The sequence below is a fragment of the Lepidochelys kempii genome, chromosome 11 (assembly GCF_965140265.1).
Source record: "Lepidochelys kempii isolate rLepKem1 chromosome 11, rLepKem1.hap2, whole genome shotgun sequence".
NCBI classification, from domain to species: domain Eukaryota; kingdom Metazoa; phylum Chordata; order Testudines; family Cheloniidae; genus Lepidochelys; species Lepidochelys kempii.
The window spans coordinates 2,646,294-2,669,525 of NC_133266.1; the positions used below are offsets into that span (position 1 = coordinate 2,646,294).

The window sequence follows — 23,232 nt, forward strand, 5'->3', positions numbered from 1 at the left end:
ACACAAGCTGCTGAGACTACAAACTGACCACCACACCGGTTACATAACCACACACTCAGACCAGAGATTATTTCCATCTGTGATGCTGTAGGACACAGGCACAAGACCATGGATAGGAAAGGAAGTTCAAAGAGGAGGGTGAAATTCTAGAGAGAAGAGATGGTCCAGTTAGTGATAACCGGTAGTTGGTCAGGTTCATGCATGTAGGACAAAAAAGAATTTGAAGACCAGCTAGCCAAAGATTCAAAAGTAATAGCAAAAAAAATGTTAAGTACATCAGAAGGAGGAAGCCCACTAACCAACCAGTGGAGCCACTGGACTATCGTGATGCTAAAGGAGCACTCAAGGACAACAAGGCCATTGCAGAAAAACTAAATGAATTCTTTGCATCTGTCTTCACAGCTGAGGATGTGAGGGAGATTCCCAAACCTGAGCCATTCTTTTTAGGTGATAAATCTGAGGAACTGCCCCAGATTGATGTGTTATTAGAGGAGATATTGGAACAAACTGATAAACAGTAATAAGTCACCAGGACCAGATGTCAAGCTTCAGAGGAGTAGCAGTGTTAGTCTGGATCTGCAAAAGCGGCAAAGAGTCCTGTGGCACCTTATAGACTAACAGACGTACTGGAGCATGAGCTTTCATGGGTGATGACATGCATCCGACGAAGTGGGTATTCACCCACGAAAGCTCATGCTCCAATACATCTGTTAGTCTATAAGGTGCCACAGGACTCTTTGCCGCTTTTACAGGACCAGATAGTATTCACTCAAGAGTTCTGAAGGAATTCAAATGTGAAATTTTGCAGCGCTACTAACTGTAGTCTGTAACCTTTCATTTAAATCAGCTTCTGTACCAAATGACTGGAAGATAGCTAATGTGATGCCAATTTTTAAAAAGGGCTCCACAAGTGATCCTGGCAACTACAGGCTGGTAAGCCTGACCTCAGTACCGGGCAAACTGGTTGAAACTATAGTAAAGAACAAAACTGTCAGACAGATAGATGAACATACTTTGTTGAGGAAGAGTCAACATGGTTTTTGTAAAGAGAAATCATGCCTCACCAATCTACTAGAATTCTTTGAGGATGTCAACAAGCATGTGGACAAGGGGAATCCAGTGGATATAGTGTACTTACATTTTCAGAAAGCCTTTGACAAGGTCCCTCACCAAAGGCTCTTAAGCAAAGTAAGCAGTCATGGGATAAGAGGAAAGGTGCTCTCATGGATTGGTAACTGGTTAAAAGATAGGACACACAGGGTAGGAATAAAAGGTCAGTTTTCAGAATGGAGAGAGGTAAATAGTGGTGTCCCCCAGGGGTCTATACTGGGACTAGTCCTATTCAACATATTCATAAATGATCTGGAAAAAGGGGTAAACAATGAGGTGGCAAAATCTATAGATGATACAGAACTACTCAAGACAGTTAAGTCCCAGGCAGATTGCGAATTGCTACAAAAGGATCTCGCAAAACTGGGTGACTTGGCAACAAAATGGCAGATGAAATTCAGTGTTGATAAATACAAAGTAATGCATGTTGGAAAACATAATCCCAACTATACATATAAAATGATGGGGTCTAAATTAGCTGTTACCACTCAAGAAAGATCTTGGAGTCATGGTGGATAGTTCTCTGAAAACCTCCACTCCATGAGCAGTGGCAGTCAAAAAAGCTAACAGAATGCTAAGAATCATTAAGAAAGGGATAGATAATAAGACAGAAAATATCATATTGCCTCTATATAAATGCACGGTAGGCCCTTATCTTGAATACTGCATACAGATGTGGTTGCCCCATCTAACAAAAGATATATTGGAATTGGAAAAGGTTCAGAAAAGGGCAACAAAAATGATCAGGGTTATGGAACAGCTTCCATATGAGGAGAGATTAATAAGAGTGGGACTTTTCGGCTTGAAAAAGAGGCAACTAAGGGGAGATATGATAGAGGTCTATAAAATCATGACTGGTGTAGAGAAAGTAGATAAGGACGTGTTATTTACTCCTCCTCCTAACACAAGAACTAATGGTCACCAAATGAAATTAATAGGCAGCAGGTTCAAAACAAACAGAAGGAAGTATTTTTTCACACAGCGCACTGTCAACCTGTGGAACTCTTTGCCAAAGGATGTTGTGAAGGCCAAGACTATAACAGGCTTCAAAAATGAACTACATAAGTTCATGGAGGATAGGTCCATCAATGGCTAATAGCCAAGATGGGCAGGGATGGTGTCCAAAGCCTCTGTTTGCCAGAAGCTGGGAATGGGCGACCGGGGATGGATCACTTGATGATTGACTGTTCTGTTCATTCCCTCTGAAGCACCTGGCATTGGCCACTGTCGGCAGACAGGTCTCTGGGCTGGATGGACCTTGGGTCTGATCCAGTAGGGCTGCTCTTATGACCACCAATGCATATCGTTACATACGAGCAAACCAACAGTATAACTACTCAACTCAGCCCCACAGCAATCCTGGGCGACTAGATCTGATTGATTTGCTATTCACATAAATTGGCTGCATTACTCCATTTTTGCAACAACAGCACTGCCATCTTTCTCACCCATCCCTAAAGGAGAGTGCAAATGGAAGCACTCTTATCAGTTAAGGCAGATGCAAAGTAGAACCCTCAAAGTTTGTCTTACTTGCCATTCTAGGATGTCATTCCCCTCCCATACAATCCCGATTCATTTCTGTTCTACTGCACTTACAATGCCATTGTACAGGCAAGAAGCTTCTTTGGATGCAGCCAACATCTGCCACAACAGACCTCACAGGCAGAATGTATTGAATTATGCCCCCATACCAGAAACTAGGTCTCTAAACATTTCTAAGCACTTATCACCAGAGACTGACAGCTTTACTTTTCAATCAGCTAAGAGACAGAGTCCAAAACACTTAACTTGGGGGTCCACAAACTCATTCCAATTGTATGTTATTATTTTTCTTCCCCATCCTCAATGCATACCCTGGCCCCAAGATTTAAACAAAGAATTTTACTGGATAATTATTACCAATGACTGACTTTCATCCTATTTCAGTCAGGGAGCAGCTTCAAGAGAAGGCAATTCAAATACCCGCTAAGGACTGAATAGTAAAACAGTTGTGCAGCTGACACACCTAAGCTAAAGACTTCAGTGCAGTTCTAATACAAATACCTCTGCTGCCAATGGGATCCCAAGCCAACACGTAGAGAGGTCAATCAGATGGCCTGGCAAAGCAGCATAATTGTGCTAATTATGAACCAATCTTGTATTTACATCTGTTTTATTCACAGTCTGATAGACTCTGACAGCCCAGACACAAACATATAAGGGATTTTTTCCGTGTGAAAGGAAAAGGGTATGTTTTCCCCTCTCAATAACAGAAAATGCACATGTATTGTAAATCCTACAGAGAGGAAAGAATCTTTTACCTTTTCAGGCTCTTCTTGCTGTTGCTGCTGTTCTCTGCTCTGTACATCACACAATCTTTGACTGTGAGCAACGGACCGTTTCAATGGCTCATCCTCACTATCTGAATCCACATAGAGTGCCACAGAGCTCTTAGATTTGAATGTATACTTTCTGAAAATTAAAAATACAACTATAATTTCCTAGCACTGTAGAAACCTGTTAAACTTTTAAAAAAGGAAATTTGAGTGTAACAGGTAGGCAGTTATGCAAATTTAGAAGAGACTCCAGTTTCCTATATTTAAAATCTATTTACTTAGCAAATCAATTTTCCATCCTAGCTTACCTACTGGTACATTGGAAGTTACTGTATTCCTTTACCAGGTATTCATTAAAAGAACTTCCCTGCACTTCTGCGTTTAGCTATTTACAGTGCATGGACAACATTCTATGAACATTCACTTAAGTGGACTCCATTAGAGTACAGAACACATTATTATATGCTGTTTAATTTGGGAAACTTATTTAAACACTTTAATTATTCTCTGAAATCAAGTTGTGTAGATCATAAATAGTGTTGGCAGGACAAAATTTCACACGTGTAATAGTTTTCCCATTTGGCCTTTTTATTAAAACCAAAAGGAAGGAGGGCTCACGAAGGTGAAAAATAAAAGCACTTTCTATAGGTTAAAACAGCGGCTCTCAACCTTTCCAGATATTGTACCCCTTTCAGCAGGCTGATTTGTCTTGCATACCCCCAAGTTTCACCTCACTAAAAAACAACTTGCTTACAAAATCAGATGAAAAAATACAAAAGTGTCCCAGCACACTATTACTGACAAATTGCTGATTTTCTCATTTTTATCATATAATTATACAACAAATCCATTGGAATATAAATATGGTACTTACATTTCAGTGTATAGTATATAGAGCAGTATAAACCAGTCACTGTATGAAATTTTAGTTTGTACTGACTTCACTAGTGCTTTTTATGTAGACTTGTAAAACTAGGCAAATCTCTAGATGAGTTGATGTACTTCGTGGAAGACCTCTGCATACCCTCAGGGGTACATGTACCCCTGGTTGAGAACCACTGGGTTAAGAAACCTGTGCTCTCTACATGCATCCTCCAGTGTCTTCACTTTTATGCAGCGTAAAGTTATCCAACACTACATTACATTTATCACTGTTTCTCAGGAGCTGGCCTCTCAGAAAGAAGTGTAAAAACAATGTCCCTTTACCCCCCACAAATAAAGCCTAGGATTAAATGACTCTTCCTGAACCAACTTTGGTGCGCAAAACATAAGAACAGAGAAAAGAGCTAGCTCTTGGAATAAGAGACTATTTTGCTTCTCTGGTAAACGACTTACAAACCAGCTTGTTGGCAGTTATGGTTACAACCAGTTCTTAAGAGGAGTCGAACTATCAAAGAGTCCATACAAACCAAGTTCAGTTTTCCTTGCTACTGTAGGTTTTAATACTGAAAAAAATCTAGTCTGTGTTATAATTATAAACCTCAGAAAACAGGCTTATAAGAGAAATGCTGAAAGATGTGATTTGGGCTGTGTGAACACTAAAAGTGTCCTTAATATTTATGCCATTGGATACGCAATTTCAAGACAACTCTTGGAGCATGAAAAACATTGTAGAGACAGTAATTTATAACACAAAAATCAACAAGGAGTAAAAATGGTAAAGGAAGACAAAAGTGGGAGAGAAAGGCAAGACTTTTATTTAAATGTTCAAAAGTTCTTCAGAGAACTGCCCCAAATCAAGGACATTTCAGAATTACAACTTACCTACAAGGTGTGGAAGTGCTTACAGTACAGGAATTCACCATTTGGGAAGCTTTCAATGGTCGAGAACTATAAAGAGAACAAAGTATTTATTGCCACAGTTATATTCTGAAAAAAATGTGCATTTTACTCATGGGCTACTGCATGCCAGCCCATGGCCAAAAAAGCCATAAGGAGAATACCTGTTTGTATTGGTTAATCACAGAGATTTAGAGTAAGAATTCTATGCTATGAATATACAAAAGCGGTTCATAAAAATAATTAGCCCTTTCAACTTGATTCTCCTCTTAGTGGCACACCCTAGGACAGCTCTCAGTTTGAAAGCTTGCAGCACTCCTACCATCTTTCCAGCTCCTACTGCCAACTCATGATTTGCTCTCCCACAACCTGCCCTGGCGGCTTTACCAGCTCCCTACCTGGCCCACGTTTTCACCAATACAACTGCCACACTAGCTTTCTGATCCACCTGACCCTCATCTCGGATCCCTCAATTCCATCAACTCTCATCATACCCAACCACCTGGCTGCTGTTGTAGCAATCCCTTCCAATCCACACAGCCGACTTCCTCTCCAAACCCAAGACCGCTGCATCCAGCTCACCTTTTGTCACCCCCTACTGCTCGCCAGGAGGATAGATTAAGACTGAGAACATTCAGATTCCATTACAAACCACTACAAATCTGACCCTTTAAAGCGTTTTTCTCCTTTCTTTCTTTACAAAAGTAAAGTTTTCAAATTACAAAAATATACTGTTGAAAACCCTCATTCAAAACTAAGCATAAAGAACACATGTGCCATCCTGCTGAACATGCCAGACACATCCTAACTCACTATGCTATTGCGGTTAGGGCACTGGACCGGAACACAAGAGACCTTGGTTTTGTTCCTTGGCTGCCCCACTTCCTATGTGACCCTGGGCACGATACTCTGTGCCTCAGTCTGCCATCTGTAAAAATGAGAAGCCATGGTACCCCACACTTGGAAAGCCGCACGCAATTCTGGTCACCCAATCTCAAAACAGATATATTAGAATTGGAAAAGGTGCTGAGAAGGGCAACGGAAATTATTTGGCGTACAGAACAGCTTCCATGTGAGGCAAGATTAAAAAGATTGGGACTGTTCAGCTTGGAAAAGGGACAACGAAGGGGGAACATGATGGAGGTCTATAAAATCATGACGGGTGTGTGGAGAAAGTGACTAGGGACGTGAAATTTACCCCTTCACATCACACCAGAACTAGAGGTCACCCAAAGAAATTAACAGGCAGCAGGTTTAAAGGAAGGACTTCTTCATACACCGAACTGGCAGCCTGTGGAACACATTGCCATGGGATGTTGTGAAGGCCAAAAGAATAACTGGGTTCAAAAAAGAATGACATAAGTTCCTGGAGAATAGGTCCACCAGTGGCTATTAGCCCAGTCGGTCAGGCACACAACCCCATGCTCCAGGTGTCCCTAAACTTCCAACTGCCAGAAACTGGGACTGGATGACAGGGGATGGGTCACTAAAGACTGCCCTGTTCTGTTCATTCCTTCTGAAGCATCAGGTCCCGGCCACTGTCAGAGACGGGATACTGGGCTAGATGGACCGTTAGGTCTGACCCAGTATAGCCATTCTTAAGTAATACTTCCTTCCTTCATAGGGCTGTTGTGAGGACAAATTCATTGTGTGAGGTACTAGATACTGTGGTGACAAGCACCATAGAAAAACCTATAAATAAATTAATGGACAGGACAGCACAGCAAAGGGTGCAGGGGAAGATCAGCAGTGAAAGGGTATGAAGTTATATCTTAATGTAAGAGCTATCATGGTGTACCAAATATGAAATGAAAGCTCAATCATTCTAGTACTTGTATTGGAAATAAAGCTGAATTATGGACTCACAGGGAACTTCCCTTGGTAAACTCTAACAGTCCACGCCGCAGGGGTTAGGGCAAGAGTTGTTCCTTACAGAGTGTTCTCTAGATATTGTCCTGTCTAGTTTTACACATCTCAAAGCAAAGGAGCTCCCGCCATTCTTACATCATAAGATGTAATCCTCCTTCCCCACACATTGTCTCATATTGGTATCATTATGGATTAATGCAGCAGACGAAAGACTTGGCTTTTAATTTCATAAAGGGAATCACAATGACCTTTGAGGGGACAGGAGCAATTTTTAAATGTCTTTTATTAATTTGACTCTCTCTAGAGTAGATCTGATATGCAACATTTGATACCATCCCCTCCCATGTGCCATATACATGAACTTAATACTCATAAATAGATAACTGTGATAAATTCTGCACTTCACACTTACACTGCAGAATGCGCACTCCATCCCAGAGTAAGCGGGGGCCGAGTGCTTTCTGTACAATGAGATAACAGGGTCAAATATCTCGGGATAACCACCTGCTGCCCAACTTTGTGATTGAGAGAAAGTGCCACATTGAAGCTGTATCGTTTCAGATGAAGAATCAGGACCCTGAAAGATAGAAGGCAAGACAGGAATAACTGCATTAAATTAAAAACCAAAGACAGTAGCCAGTAAATAAACACATTCAAAACCCAGCTTGCTTTACCCACAAAATAGTCACCTCAGTTTCAAATACATTTTATTTTTAGAAAAAAAGTTTTCTACCTCTTGGCTTTCTGACAACAGATGTTTGGTTGCATTAACAGTTAGTTGTGTAGTGAGCTTGACGAGATGTGGTCCCGCAGGGTTCTGGGAGCTAAGTTACTTATGGTTCTGTAGACAGTAAACTGTCCCCTGAACTTAATTTGGGTATTTACTGGCTGCTAGTTCATAATGAAGAGCACAGGTGTAATATGCTCTCAGCCTGATCCTCTCAGGAGACAGTTCTGGTTACTGCTTCTATCTAGCAAGACCCTGAAGTTGCAGACCATTTTAACAATAGGCAGACATCCTGCTCCGATGGAGCAATCAGACTTTGTCAACTCAAGAGACTTCCTGATTCAATCAACATCATTTTGTTCTTGTCCAGGATGAGCTTATGCCAAATGGCTTTTATACCGGTCCTCATTTCTACCAGCTAACGAGAGAGCTAGAAAATAACTCTGATTGCTTCCAGTGAGGAAACAGAGCCAAGTATAATGATCATAGACCAGTGTCATCAGCATATTCCCTCAAGATATCCCCTACTGACTTAGCGTACATGTTGAACAACACTTAGGCCTTGTCTATACAACCTCGGTACGTCGACCTAAGTTACGCTACTCCAGTTATGTGAATAAAGTAACTGAAGTTGACGTAGCTTAGGTCAATTTACCGCAGTGTCTACACGGCTGTGTCAATGAGACACGCCCTCTCACCGACTTACATTACTCTTCTCAGGGCGTTGGAGCACCGGAGTCGATGACAGAGTGCTTTGCCATCGACCTAACAGGTCTTCACCAGACCCGCTAAATAGACCCCTGCTGCATTGATCGCAGCAATGCCAATCTACTGGTAAGTGTAGACATGGCCTTAGACTGGTTGGCCCTGAAAATCAAGCATACTAGAGGATGAAGAGCAATCACTAACACAAACTGGGCAGAGGGTTTTTTTGTTTAATTTTGGTTTGTTTTTTTTTATTAGTCATAAGCTTTACCTAACTTCTAAAACTTTTGTTCATGAAATTACCACCAACCTTACAAATATTCACTGTGTGGTGAGCCTTCCCTCTTGCACTGCATTTTGTGTTTATTTAGACTGGGCAGGGACCACGTGGTATTATTTGAATGATGGTATCACCAAAGGGTCCAAATTAGGGACCCCACGCTCCATTATGCTAGGTACTGTAAAACTTACACCATGACAAGATGATCCCTGCCCCAAAGAGCTTACAATCTATGTAATGATTCCATCTACGTGATTATAAGTACCAAGCACACTATCAGTACTGCTTCAAGAGTACTGTGTATTTCTAATGATATCAGCCTGTCTAGCCTCTCAGCTACAACCCAGATATTCTGCTCTTTCTTCAGAACAAAGCTGGCAGCTATAAACCTCTCTTCCCAAACGGGAAAGATCTGATCCTTATTAGGAGACAGTGCAAGCTCTGACTTTCCGGATGGAAGGGTATATAGGGGAGAAACCTCTCTGGACTCTTCCTTGCAGCCCCACTATACTCACTGTGATATAGAAAGACAGCAAGCACCAAGGTGAAAGGGATGGTTGGCCACGCAAAGTGAGGTCCTTCATTGAACTCAACGGCATTTCTCTGTCAGTCTGGGTGTAAAGTGGTAACTTTTGAACACCACAATTGATCTATTCCAAAGTTTCAGGGAATGTTTTAGGCATCAATGGACAGAATCCTATTGCTTTTAGTGAAAAATCGGAAAACCGAAAGGGGAAAGTGGGAACTGCTTGGAGCCCCAGGTATGTGGCTAGCACATGTATCAGCTTCAACCAGGTCTACCATAATCTGTAGATCAAAGAATCAGTTGATGGCAGCCATTAACAAGTTCCAGCATAATTCTCACCCCACTGCCCATCTCAGCCTTGCCCTCCTTCCCAAATGAGTTTAAAATGTTGATAACATGTATGACTTATCTCCCAGGCCTGGTCTACACTTAAAATTTAGGTCAACATAACTACATTGCTCAGGCATGTAAAAAATCCACATCCCTGAGTGATGCAGCTGTGCAGTTTAACTCCCCTAGTGTAAGACAAAGCTAGGTCGATGGAATAATGCTTCTGTAGCTACTGTTGGTGTAGCTGTGTCTAACACTACGGGGTTATGCCAGCAAAGCTAAGGCACTGTAGCTATGCCAGTACAGTCCCCATTGTACACTGTACCCCGAAATAAATAATGGGGGGAGGGAGGAATGCACAGAGCCACAGGCATGGGGAGGAGAATGGGGGAGGGAGACATCAGAGCACAGCACCGCAGGCATGTGGTGGAGGGGAGGAATGATGTAGGGGGGGGGGCATTCAGAGCTCCTGATTCAGGGGAGGAGAATGGGACACAATGATATGGGGGCACAGAAATACCCGGGCATGTGGTGGACAGGGTGAACAGGGGCATATACTGGATGCCGTGGAAATGAAGGATAGGGCCCCAGCATGAAGTAAGGGAGAGGGGTTGCAGGGAGCCCTGAAACAGAGGGAGATGGAACGGTCGTCCACAAGAAGCTGGGGGGTGGGGAGGGAATGGAGGAATGTCAGACTCCCCTGGTGTGTACAATGAGCTCTGCATACAGAAGCAATGATGCGTACAATCCTCTAATTACATCTACCATTTCACTCTTCATTCTCTTCATCACTTTAGCCCTGCTCTTCCACGCTGTCCTATGTACCAATACGTTTATCTGTTTTTATTACATGGTTTTTGGGAAAGCACCAGAGTAGGATTTTACCCTTACCTGGGAAGCCTATTGAATTTGTGTGTAACAACAGCAGACTTTCCATTACACTTCTCACAAGAATACTCAATCTCCTCTGCCTATTAAAGACAAAGCAAAATATAAGGATGACTCAACCAGATCTCCATTGAAAGCAGATGGCCTTTTTCAGTCCAGTGTTTTTCTGAAGAGGGCAGTCATCTATTTCTTAACTGACTTATTTCAACATGACATACTAAAAAAGGAATCAGATAAGAGAACAAGAAATAAGCTCACAACTGAAGATCTGTCAGTTAAGACAGGTGGAATTAGTTAGGGAGAAATTATTTTTTCCAAATCTGGAAAAAACATAGAGCTAGAAAATAGAGAGGGCAAAGAAAGATTAGTACTCAAAATGACAGGACAGTAGTTTTGCAAGACCTTCAGCTTTTCCTCTCAGAAACATCTACCATGTAGCTTTTCATAGCCCTTACTGGACAATATTTAATTCTCCATATCCTTAGTCCAAAGCTCCTATTTTTTTTCTCCTGAAAGGCCCTCTGCCTTTGGGATCATTACTGATGTATCACAGTTAAACAGAATTTTCAAGCACAGACAGCTAGAGGAGATGAAAAGCAGCATGCGAGGAGTAAGCATACAACAGCAGCAATATTTAGACATTGTCCACTGTTTATATAATTCATTTCTACAAACCAGGGGTCAAAACATGCCACTACTCTTCTACTAAGGATGGAAGTCTGTACCTCAAGCATAAGCAATGGGCTTATTGTTCAGCCTTAGAAAGGATAAGTCCATGTTTCCAATCAGTGTATCAAAATAAAATGAAGACCAGTGTATATAAAAGGGACCATGGCAGATTTCACAGATTTAAAAAAAAAAAAAAAAAAAATCTTACTACTGATCAGTTTTGATTTCAGAGGGGACTCTTACCAAAATGCAATACTATGAATTGTACAGGAAATATTTATCTCCAGTTTTGAACAAGCTCATGTTGGAGGTCTATTTACTGTGCATGTATCTAGATATTTTAAACAGATATATATGGCCTCTGGTCTCTGTACTGATTTAAAGAGACAGACTAGTTGTCCAACCACCCGAGCACAGGATTGAGAACCAACAATTTATGAGTTCTAATCCCATCTGAGGTGGACTCTTCTCTAGGATTTACAAAATTCTTCTGCACCTCAATCTCCCTATTTAAGGGACAGTAAAACATGTACATCCCAGGAGCATTGTGAGGATCAGTTTGTGTCTACACCATATTTTAAGATTAAAAGCATTAGTGTGTTGTTTGCACACAATCTCTACAAAGTATTTGAAGGTTGGACAGTTCATATGCCTACAACCCCCGCTATAAATACCCAGTAAATGCTGATACATGTGCATTGTAAGACTACCCCTCTCATTGCATGGTAATATACAAAATCGAATTCTGTTACTCAATATATATTGATGTGGGGTGGGGGTGTGTGTGTGTGTGAGAGAGAAAGAGAGGTGAATAGTAATAAATAAGCATTATGTACCCTGAAAAAAAGATCAAGGGAATCCTGGATGGATCGAGAAGGAAGTAATTTCTTTCTTCGGGGAAGATCAATGGAAAGATCATTAAACTGTTCTCGTTTAGTGACTGTTTCACCACACCTACAACAAAAAAGCACATGTGATTTTGCCTATACGTATGTTGGGAAATCATCATAGTTTATATGGTTTATTTCACAGTAACTTTATGCATCTTGACATACTGAGCCCATTTTAACTCATCAAGATGATGAAGTCTCTCACTGACTGAACTTACGCTTTAATTTTGGGACTTGGGTTCAGTATTTTCATGATTTAAAGAAATAATTCCTGTGAGTAATAGTTTGAGAGCAAACATGAACCCGATCTTTAAGAAGTACTTTGGAGTGGTCAAAGGATCTGTCATATGGGAAAGTCAACAGGCCTGGTAGTATAGCTAAAAGCCCTCCAATCTGCATCATCCCTCTCAGGACGAAAGGAGTCAGCCCAACATCACAAGGGAGCAAAAGGAAATCTGATTTTTTAAAAAAATGAAATACTAATATGTGCACACCTTTAAAAACCTTAATTTCATTTCAGGATATAAAAACTGGACCCAAGTAGTATCATACAGCTTTTAAGAGCACAATATGACACATACATAACAACAGTTGTCTAGAATGATGACATGATTAACAACAGCACAGTACCAAATGTATGTGGCACTGGCCATAGAGGTGAATGACCAGGTAGATGTGCTTACTCGACACATCCTTGTGTAGCCTCTGCTGGCATAGCTCCTTATGGAGCCACAGGAGAGCTGCTATTCCCTGGAAGAAACCACTGGGAGAATGACAGAGAAAACGTGGCCTGCCTACTTCTGGGAACAAGCCCTTTGCTGCTGTAAAGCCCTGATCTTGTCTAGAGGGCATGGATGGGAAAGCAAAAAAAACACCTACACTGAAACCAAGGCCTCTTTCTTGCAAAAACAGATTTAAAAGCTAGCAGGCTGCTTGGCGAATATGTTACAGTAAAGAGCAGTGTAGTGTGAGGGTTTACCCTGTGACTACACTTAATCCTCCTGTGCAGACAGTTTCAAGCACCTGGAAAGTTTTCATTTCTGCTTATATCATATGTAGGAAAAGAAGGAAACTGTTTAGTACTACATGTGGCAGTTGGTTTGTGGATGAATAAGATCACAGAATATGAAAATACTCTCCTTCCACCTGCAGAACTTTTACTTCTTCAACTTCAAAAGTATTGTCTTTCTCAAAAATACTTACATTTTACATATGATAGAATGTTGAACCTCAAACTCTAAGTTAGTGATAACTGGACAAGTGTAAACTTTAGTGGCTGAGATGTCATCAGAGGCCCGTCCCGGCGAGTTATCTTCACCAGACATTGGCTCACTCTTCCAAGTTTTGTTTAACTTTTCCATGTCCTCCTTCAGCTGATCCAAACACTGGCTCAAAAACTCATGTGCATCCTAGAAACGGTGTAAATACTTTAGATTAGAATGATTCTCTGCATGTCCTGCTTTCAATCTCTCTACTATACACGTGTGTGTGTGTGTGTGTATGAGAGAAAAAACACACAGACTAACTCTGAATACAATGGTCTTATATAGGATCACATGTAAGTTCTGTTATAACCACAAAACGGATAAGAGCCATCCATTCAACTAACAGCTCAATCAGTATCAATTTGACTCCAATGGGCATAGGCTAAGTCAAACAGACTACTGCTGAGCTAATGCACAATGGGCATAGACTAAGTCAAACAGACTACTGCTGAGCTAATGCACAAAGCATACAAGCAATTTGTAGAAGAGAAAGCACTTACATTTTGCATGTAACCCGAGAATCTCTCTGCAGTAGCTGAAATGGCACTTTTTACTTTCTTGAGCAGCTCTTTCTTTACCTCAGGGCTGCAGACATCCTTTTTTGCAAGCAGATGGGCAAAGCGTCTGGAGAAATTAATGCAGTGAAAGGTTGGTTGGCTGGCTTTCCAAATCTTATGGTAGGTAGTGTAAAACCTGAAGGTTTCTCTCTAAAAACGTTTGCCAAGTCTGTTTTCCATTAGAGGATGAGGCAGAGGGGTTCATCTTGTATAATACCTCACAAACTGTCCCCACCCTCTTAGATTCCAAGTGTTTTAAAACTTAACTCCTGATGCCATCATTTCAGTGGGACTCGGCATTTAAAAATTCCTCCAATGTAAAGAGCACAATAACAAAATATGTTATGTAAAATCTCTTATGAAATAACATCCCATTACAATAAATAGATAAATAATTAACCCTAATTCTTATGGACAATAAACACTTTTATAAATTACACTCCACCCAGCTGCAAGTCTTATTTCTTTTTGCAATACAAGAAGTTGCAACATATAGCTTCATTCATTTACATAACAAAGGCTGAAGAAATCTGGCAAGACAAGTTTGTTTTAACTCAGATATACCATTATTGTTGGTAACTTTATTAATAATCAGGTGATCCTCCCTACCTTCAATTACTGTGATCTAGTTAATTTCATAGTGCTCTTCAATGGATAGATACCCATAGTATAATACATTCAAAGCAGAACGATCTACACATCAGATTTTATATATGCAGACACATATTAACCCTCGATATTGAGGAAGGCAGCAGCACATATACATGCAAGTGACATACGAAAAAGAAAACTAACTATTAGTTAACAAAAGAATTGGATAAATTTGCCTGAAACAAAGCAACAGAAGACAGACACTATGATGCATTTAAGTCAGTCCTGTTGTACCTCTACACTCAATTGCACATGGCCCTCCATGAGAAGATCCTATTATAATGGGTCACAAGAGCTATCTACCTAGTTTGCCTGTAAGGATATAGGGCACCGTCTTTAGTGCAGCTTTACAGTGCATTTATACAACTAGAATTGGAAAAATATGCACAATGGCCCATTTGACAGACCTCTGAAAGAACAGGACTTAGTTGAGAGCACAAGGGTGGTCTTCAGAAATTCCTATTTTACTCTATCTGCAAAGTTGACAGTAACATTAGACAAAGAGTCCACAACATGGTTATTCTATGACTGAGGTCGTATTGAAAATCCTGGCAAAAGGACATTTCAAATGGCATACAGAACTGCCAAGTCCAAACAGTCCAGGAAGAGTTCAAGGAGCTCAAGAGAGATAAAACAGAAATAGAAAGGGTCCGAAGACAGATAACAAAAGTAATTACAGACATAAAAAGACTTCCAAAGGAGAAATTAAAGACTAGAACCATTTAACTGGGAAATGGGACAAATAAGAGGGCATATGAGAGCAATATATAAAATACTGAATGGTACAAGGAGGGTAGAGCAAATACTATTTGCCCTTTCTGGTAATACAAGAACCAGAGGATAGTCCGTGAAATTTGAAAGGCAACACAATTAAAACTGATAAGAGGAGAGACAGTTTTACACAGCACATAACTCATGTGCTGTGTAAAACACAGTGTGGAATTCATTGCCACAAGGTATAACTGAGACAAGCCAAAAGCTTAGTAGTATTAAAAGAAGATCAGACATCTTTATGGACAGTAAACCTCTACAGTTACATAAAGTAGAGTAAAAAAAGTATAAAACATAAACCCTCATGTGCTAGGGCATAAGCCAACAATTAACTGACAGGGACTAGAAAGATGCTTCCTCTATTGGGAAGTTCTTTCATGTTTGTCTTATGGATTTGCTTTACTTTCTTCTGAAACAGCTGGTTCTGCCAATCTCAGAGAGGATACTGGGTTAGAGAGACCACTGATTTGACACAGTACGGCAATTTCTTTGCACCCTACTTTATGTTTCTAAAATCTGTCCCTCAATACACTTATAAATTCCCAAATTATGATGGATTTTCAGAGACAGCAAGAATTGTTTCCATTTTCCTAATTTTACATTCCAGCTAGGGTTGAAGGCACAACCAACTCTTACATGCCTGTACTCAAGCACCATGTCCTACAAATTCACCCCAAGGTCCAGTTTGCAGATAGAGTAAAACAGGAATTTCTGGTTATGGAACAGCTGCCATATGAGGAGAGATTAATAAGACTGGGACTTTTCAGCTTGGAAAAGAGACGACGGGGGGGGGGATGATAGAGCTCTATACAATCATGACTGGTGTAGAGAAAGTAGATAAGGAAGTGTTATTTACTCCTTCACATAACACAAGAACTAGGGGTTACCAAATGAAATTAATAGGCAGCAGTTTAAAACAAACAGAAGGAAGTATTTTTTTCACACAGTGCACTGTCAACCTCTGGAACTCTTTGCCAGAGGATGTTGTGAAGGCCAAGACTATAAAAGGGTTAAAAAAACCCTAAATAAGTTCTTGGAGGCTAGATCCATCAATGGATATTAGCCAGGATGGGCAGGGATGGTGTCCCTAGCCTCTGTTTGCCAGAAGCTGGGAATGGGCAACAGGGGATGGATCACTTGATGATTACCCGTTCTGTTCACTCCCTCTGGAGCACCTGGCACTGGCCACTGTCGGAAGACAGGATATTGGGTTATATGGACCTTTGGTCTGACCCAGTCTGGCCGTTCTTATATTCTTAAATAAAGTTACCATAAAAGAAAATATCGCACCCAAGCAAATGAAGTTTACCTGATAAGTGCATTGAGTGGAATTTTTTTCCAAGGGATACCCTGCTTAAGCAAATCATTAGCAAACGACTGAATTGAAAACAAGGACTGTAAAATGGCATTCATGTAGCAGGTATTTCCCAAGTTTGAAAATCTGAAAACAACAACAAAGGATATTATTGAACATTGACCTTTTAAGCCGTTTGCTGTTCTCCATCCCAACTGCTCCAACACAGCTCCTCCCTCCTAGACCATTAGTAGGGTTGCCAGGTGTCCGGTTTCCAAACAGAACGCCCAGTCAAAAAGCGACCCTGGACTCTCCGGTCGGCACTGCTGACTGGGTGGTTAAAAGTCCAGTCGGCATGCCCGCCCTAGCTCCGTGCGGCTCCTGGAAGTGGCCGCCAGGTCCCTGCAGCCCCTAGGCACATGGGCAGCTATGGAGGCTCCATGGCGCTGCCCCCATCCCAAGTGCCAGCTCTGCAGCTCCCATTGGCCAGGAACCGCGACCAATGGGAGCTGTGGGAGCAGTGTCTGCGGGCATGAGGTCAGCACGCAGAGCCCCCCTGGCTGCCCATGCACCTAGGAACTGCAGGGACCTAGCAGCCACTTCCTTGGAGCTGCGATAATTGCTGCCAGGACCCCCATATTCCCTCCCACACCCCAACCCCATGCCCTCCAAACCCCTCATCCCCAGCCCCACCCCAGAGCCTGCAACCCCAATCAGAAACTTGGCAACCCATTAGTCATCTTGTATATCTGGAAAGCATCTATGGGTATTTCTACAATCTAGATATAAAAATACTGTGATTGATCATTTGGTACAGAGAATAATTTTCAAACAAGCTTATTCCTTTCACAAGTTTGTTGGATTCACTATATCAACTACTAAATTCCCAGGTTAGCATTTTAGCGAACAATTTTCTTTTCCCAAACTGGGAAAAGGGCTCCTTACTCAGGCACAATTCTCACTCATTTCAGAACCAGGTCTTGAATTTGTTTCTATGTAATTAGTACACTTCAGTCTGCTCACATTCAGATGACAGGGGAAAAAAAGTCTGGTATCAAAGTAGCTGAAACTTACCCTTGTAGCTGTTGCTGTGGGTGGCTGGAAAGGGGCACTCGAGGTTTGTTCCATCCTGTGTAGTCTTGATTCGATCTCATTTTTTTAACAGAAAGTGGGGCTGGCTGAGAGAGAAACCCCAGGCTTCTTTTGGCTGAGGGCGTCTGACTTGATATGCTAGACCTACAGTGCAAAAAAAAAGGGGAATAAAATGTAAGTTTTTAAGTGCACTGTTCTTTCAAGACAGTAGCAAAGACAACAATTATAGCTGATGACAAAAATGACAATCGTATCAGCCTTATCCATAGCACATGTCAAGGTGCTGCCTATTTACTTATGGCAATTTAAATGGGATTGAGTTGCAGGAGAGAATGCTGTCCTACTCTACCTTTATTAGATTATGTCTTGAAGAATCTCAAAACAGAACTCACATACAGGAATCGCTTCACTAATAAAATGGTCCCGCCTTTGTAATGAATGGTAGCAGCCAGGCAAACAACTGGTGCGCACTACATTGCAAAATAGTGGGCTCCATATGGGAAGGGGAAACACTGCTCCAGAACATCCACCAAACCCCACAGCAGATAAGTCTTTTGTTTTTAAAGTACCATTGGACAAATCCCCACATAGTAAACTCTGGGAAGGATGGTCTGAGGCATGACTAGACCACAAGTCAGGAAATCTAGTTTGAATTTATGGCTCTGCCATTAACTTTCCATGTGAACCCCCTAGCAAGTCATTTAATCTCTATACCTCAGTTCCTCATCTCTACAATATGGATAATATTTCCTCTCTCCCTACCCTTTGTCTGGTATAATATGAAACTATGTGGGGCAGGAACTGTATCTGTCTGGTGCCCAGAACAACGTGGCCCCAATCTGGCACTACTGGAATACAGCTACTTCTTATAAAAATAACTACACTTTATCTACCTGGGAAGGATGAAGGCTGATTCAATCTCACTGGCATTTGAACCAGGAATTCTAGAGTTTAGGTATTTTAAATGTGACACAGACCATTAAACCATCCACTCTTTTCCTTGCAGAGTTTGGTTTTGATCCCAGATTCTTCCAAATCCCTCAGGTAACATGGTGTGAAACAATCAAGCCCATAGAACTGAATATGGGGCTCTGATCTTCACTGACACAGTGACTCCTATACCCAGCACCAGCAAAGCTCCCTTCAACAGCAGAGCTTCTCAACAGAGAGGTATGTTGTATATGACTTTAATACAACCCATGTTTTTCTTGGTGAAATCTTACAACGTGCAAATTAAGAGATTTTAGGAAGCCCGTCTAGCCCAATATGCATACAGACCACACGACAACCCAAGTCTTGTACAAAATAAGAGCAAGTTTCAGCAATCTTGCATTATTTATTTTTAAAAAAATGAGATGCACTTGTTTTCATGAATAAAATATGCATAGCATTTGGTAAACACACGAAAATTCAAATGCCTAAATTCCTGAAAAACAGCTCTTTGTCCAGTAGACATAACACTACAGAGTCATGCCTACCTGTCCAGGTTGGAATTGCCAGTGGAGTAGTCCTTTGATGCGGACCTGCTACCATAAAAGGAGGATGATTGTAGAGGCAAAACCCCTGGAAGTGCAACAGAAAAAACATGTGTCATTTATTCCAACTAGCTCAGCTATGCATACTGTACTTGAGGAAGATAAATGACTATACTTAATATGTAAAAGGTTTAAAAACCTTTTCACCAAGTAATTTTTTCAGAGTTGTGTAATGAAGGAAGTACTAGCTCTAAATACTAAGTGCATGTACTTTTTTCATATAAGCTAAAGTTCAACTGGATACCTCCACCCTGAAATTCTGATTTGCTTATTTGAAAAGGGCTGTTAGAATGTGGAACCAACAACTGAAACAATGTAATGTGTATTTGTCAGTTGTTCAAACATGAAAAATAGACACACAAATCCTTCCTATGATTTCCAATACAGTGTACACAAAATTCAAAACAAATACCCTGTACTGAAAATTAAGTTTCTTTTCCTACTCTCCATTTCACGCTAAATTAATGTATATTTGCGGGCAAAACATGAAGTGTTTCAAATGAGATGTATTTTCACACCCCAGTGATTCGAATAATAAATGTTGCCACGTAAAACCATAACTTCACAACATTCAAGCACATCTATTAAATGTTCAGAGAATTATTGTTCACTTTCATCATGGTTTTGGGATGGAAGATGCAGAGTTCAGGCGAACTGCACAGCCTGAAGGACGTTTACTGCTGCCACCTGTACTTGCAGATAAACAGAGAACTTCGCTTTCTAATTCTGAAGTCCTTTTAAAACCTATCCTTTTAAAAAAAGACTTCACTCATCAGTTCAGCATCAACCTTACTTGTTCGACTAGCAAAATCGTAGTCTGAGCTATACCAAAATGAAGAGTATTCACATTTTTAAATCTGTACCAGCCAATGTTTCTCACAAAGGCAGATCTAGATTACATTCCCCTTTGTGAACAAGGTGCTCAACCTTTAGAATTGCAATAAACTACATCCTAGAATACTGAAGGAGCTGACCGAGGAGATATCCAAGCCACTAACGATTATCTTCAAAAACTCATGGCGTTTTTCTGCGACCAGGGCAAGGCCATTTTCCTCAAAAGTGGATGTTCCCTCTCGAACAAGTCTACGCCAGTTATCCCTATCCCAGGCTGCTGTCTCTCAGTGTGTGTACTCCACTTAGGAAGGAACTGTCAATTGCATGCATACAAAATGGGAAATGACTGCCTAAGAAGGAATACGGAGGAAAGGGATCTGGGGGTTATAATGGATCACAAGCTAAATATGAGTCAACTGTGTCACACTGTGGCAAAAAAAAGTTAATAGCATTCTGGGATGTATCAACAGGAGTGTTGTAAGCAAGACACAAGTAGTTATTCTTTCACTGTACTCCACACTGATAAGGCCCCAACTGGAGTAGTGTGTCCAATTCTGGGCACCACATTTCAAGAAAGATATGGACAAATTGTAGAAAGGCCAGAGGAGAGCAACAAAAATGATTAAAGGTCTCGGAAACATGGCCTATGAGGAAAGATTGAAAAGTTGGGTTTGTTTAGTTTGCAGAAGACTTGGGGGGCGGCAGGAGGCATAACAGTTTTCAAGTACATAAAATGTTGTTACAAGGAGGAAGGTGAAAAATTGTTCTCCTTAACCTCTGAGGACAGGACAAAAAGCAATAGGCTCCAATTGCAGCAAGGGAAAAACTTCCCAACTGTCATGGTAGATAGGCACTGAACAAATTGTCTAGTGAGGCTGTGAAATCTCTGTCACCAGAAGTTTTTTTTTTTTTTAAGAACAGATTAGACAAACACCTGTCGGGAATGGTCTAGTTATTACTTAGTCATGCCTTGAGCGCAGGTGACTGGATTAGATGACCTACTGAAGTCCATCCAGTCCTACACATCCATGATTCTAAGAAAAGAATTGCATTAGAGTTTGTGTCTGCCACTTAACTATCTTGACTTGCCAGGACTATTTATTATGACTTCTCAAGGTCCTCTCCAGCCCTACATTTCTATGATTTTATTAATCATTTGAATTACCATAAAGCCTTAGAGTCCTAGTCATGGACCAGGAGCCCACTGTGTTAGGTGTTGTAAAGACAGACTAAAAGACAGTTCTTGCCCCCGAAGACCTTCCAGTTTAAGTATAAGACAAGAAACAACAGGTGGATAGCACAAGGAATCAATGAGGTCTGGTCTACACTACCACGGTAAATCAATCTATGCTACGCTACTCCAGTTACGTCAATAATGGTACTGATGTCGACATAACTAGATCCACTTACCACTGTCTTCAGTCTACACTTCAGTCTTACTTCAGTCTACACTGTGCTGCGTCAACGGGAGACGCTCTCCCACTGACCTACCTTATGCTTCTCGGGAAGGTGGACTACAGAAATCAACAGGAGAGCACTCTCCCATCGATTTAGCACATCTTCACCAGACCAGCTAAATCGATACTGCTGCATCAATTACAGCAGTGCCAATTTAGCTCCGTAGTGAAAAGATTCCCTGAGAGAATATTTGTCAAAAAAAATATATCAGTGCTCTTCGTTATTTTTTGAAGTGGGGGCCACTTTGGCAAAAAAAACCTTCAATGTGAGCGCCACGTCAACCCGACACAGACGGTTGAACACTCCAAGTTCTTTGTTGGTTGATATGGTAATATTACTGTTACTGGTAATATTGCTTGGGGTGCAGGAGGAGGTATGGGGGTCTGGCTCTGGGAAAGGGCTCATTGCTAGGGCAAGGGCTTGGGGTGCAGGAGAGAGTATTGCGGGCTGGCTCTGGGGGACTTCAGGTTGGATGGTGGAAGAGCTATTCAGAACCTGCCCATTGAAGAGGCGGCACTTACTTCGGGTGGCCCCCGCCCCACGCCACTCCTGGAAGGGACAAACGCGCCCCTGCAGCCTTTGGAGGGCACATGGCTCTGCGTGCTGCCCCACTCTGCAGGTACCACCCCCGCAAATCCCACCAGCCACAGTTCCCCGTTCCCGGCCAATGGGAGCTGTGACGGTGGTGCTTGCAGGCAGGAGCAGCACACTGAGACCTCTGCTCACCCACTTTCACCCCGGGGCCGGAGGGGCATGCTGGCCACCTCCGGGAGCAGCGTGGGGCCGGGGTAGGCAGGGAGCCTGCCTTAGCTGCAGCCCCTCTGTGCTGCCAGAGAGCACAATCAACAGGGAGCCGCACTTAGGGTCCATGGGAGCCGCCACTGGCTCATGGGACTTGCAGCGAAGAACACTGAAATGAATACTGGTCCCAGCATACCAGTGCCCGAAACACTGCCAAGTTTTTTGTAGGCATCATGGCAAACAAAAGCTAGGGAAGGATTTGAAGGAGACTAATTAATATGTGCAGCAGATGTTTACGGGTAGCTCCTCCCAAGAATGAGCCATAACGTGGGAGAAAGCACAAAGGCGCTTGTTTGAAAATTCAGCATGTGACCAACGGAGGCTGGTATTAATCAAAGTTGAGAATTCAATAGTGAACGAGAGATGATAGGTAAACTTGGACCTGCAAGCCCAACTTCAGTATAGGGCAAACTGGTTAAAACTATAATAAAGAACAAAATTGTCAGACACATAGATGAACATAATTTCTTGGGGAAAAGTCAGCATGGTTTTTGTAAAGGGAAATCATGCCTCACTAATTTACTAGAATTCTTTGAGTGGGCCAACAAGCATGTGAACAAGGGGGATCATCTTGAATACCGCCTACATCTTGAATACTGCATGCAGATGTAGTCGCCACATCTCAGAAAAAGATATATTGGAATTGGAAAACATTCAGAAAAGTGTAACAAAAATGATTAGGGGTATGGAATGGCTTCTATAAGAGGAGAGATTAATAAGACTGGAACTTTTCAGCTTGGAAAAGAGAACTAACGGGGGATATGATAGAGGTCTATAAAATCACAATTAGTGTGGAGAAAGTAAATAAGAAAGTGTTATTTACTCCTTCTCATAATACAAGAACTAGGGGTCACCAAATGAAATTAATAGGCAGCAGATTTAAAAC

At 41.6% G+C, this 23,232-nt stretch overlaps 1 protein-coding gene across 4 annotated transcripts in view; it reads right to left on the reverse strand.

Moving 5' to 3' along the window:
• USP37 (ubiquitin specific peptidase 37) overlaps positions 1–23,232 on the reverse strand; it is a 52,798-nt gene that overhangs the window by 15,161 nt on the left and 14,405 nt on the right. For 2 of the 4 annotated variants that reach the window (XM_073304955.1, XM_073304956.1), the window contains exons 8-17: positions 19,197–19,281; positions 17,701–17,862; positions 16,642–16,773; positions 13,854–13,977; positions 13,292–13,497; positions 12,035–12,152; positions 10,533–10,612; positions 7,486–7,650; positions 5,190–5,255; positions 3,411–3,561 (exon numbers count right to left, since the gene is read on the reverse strand). In XM_073304955.1, the coding sequence (XP_073161056.1) occupies positions 3,411–3,561; positions 5,190–5,255; positions 7,486–7,650; positions 10,533–10,612; positions 12,035–12,152; positions 13,292–13,497; positions 13,854–13,977; positions 16,642–16,773; positions 17,701–17,862; positions 19,197–19,281 (1,289 nt within the window). The remainder of the gene's footprint in view (positions 1–3,410; positions 3,562–5,189; positions 5,256–7,485; positions 7,651–10,532; positions 10,613–12,034; positions 12,153–13,291; positions 13,498–13,853; positions 13,978–16,641; positions 16,774–17,700; positions 17,863–19,196; positions 19,282–23,232) is intronic. The other 2 variants (XM_073304958.1, XM_073304959.1) reach the window with 2 other exon arrangements.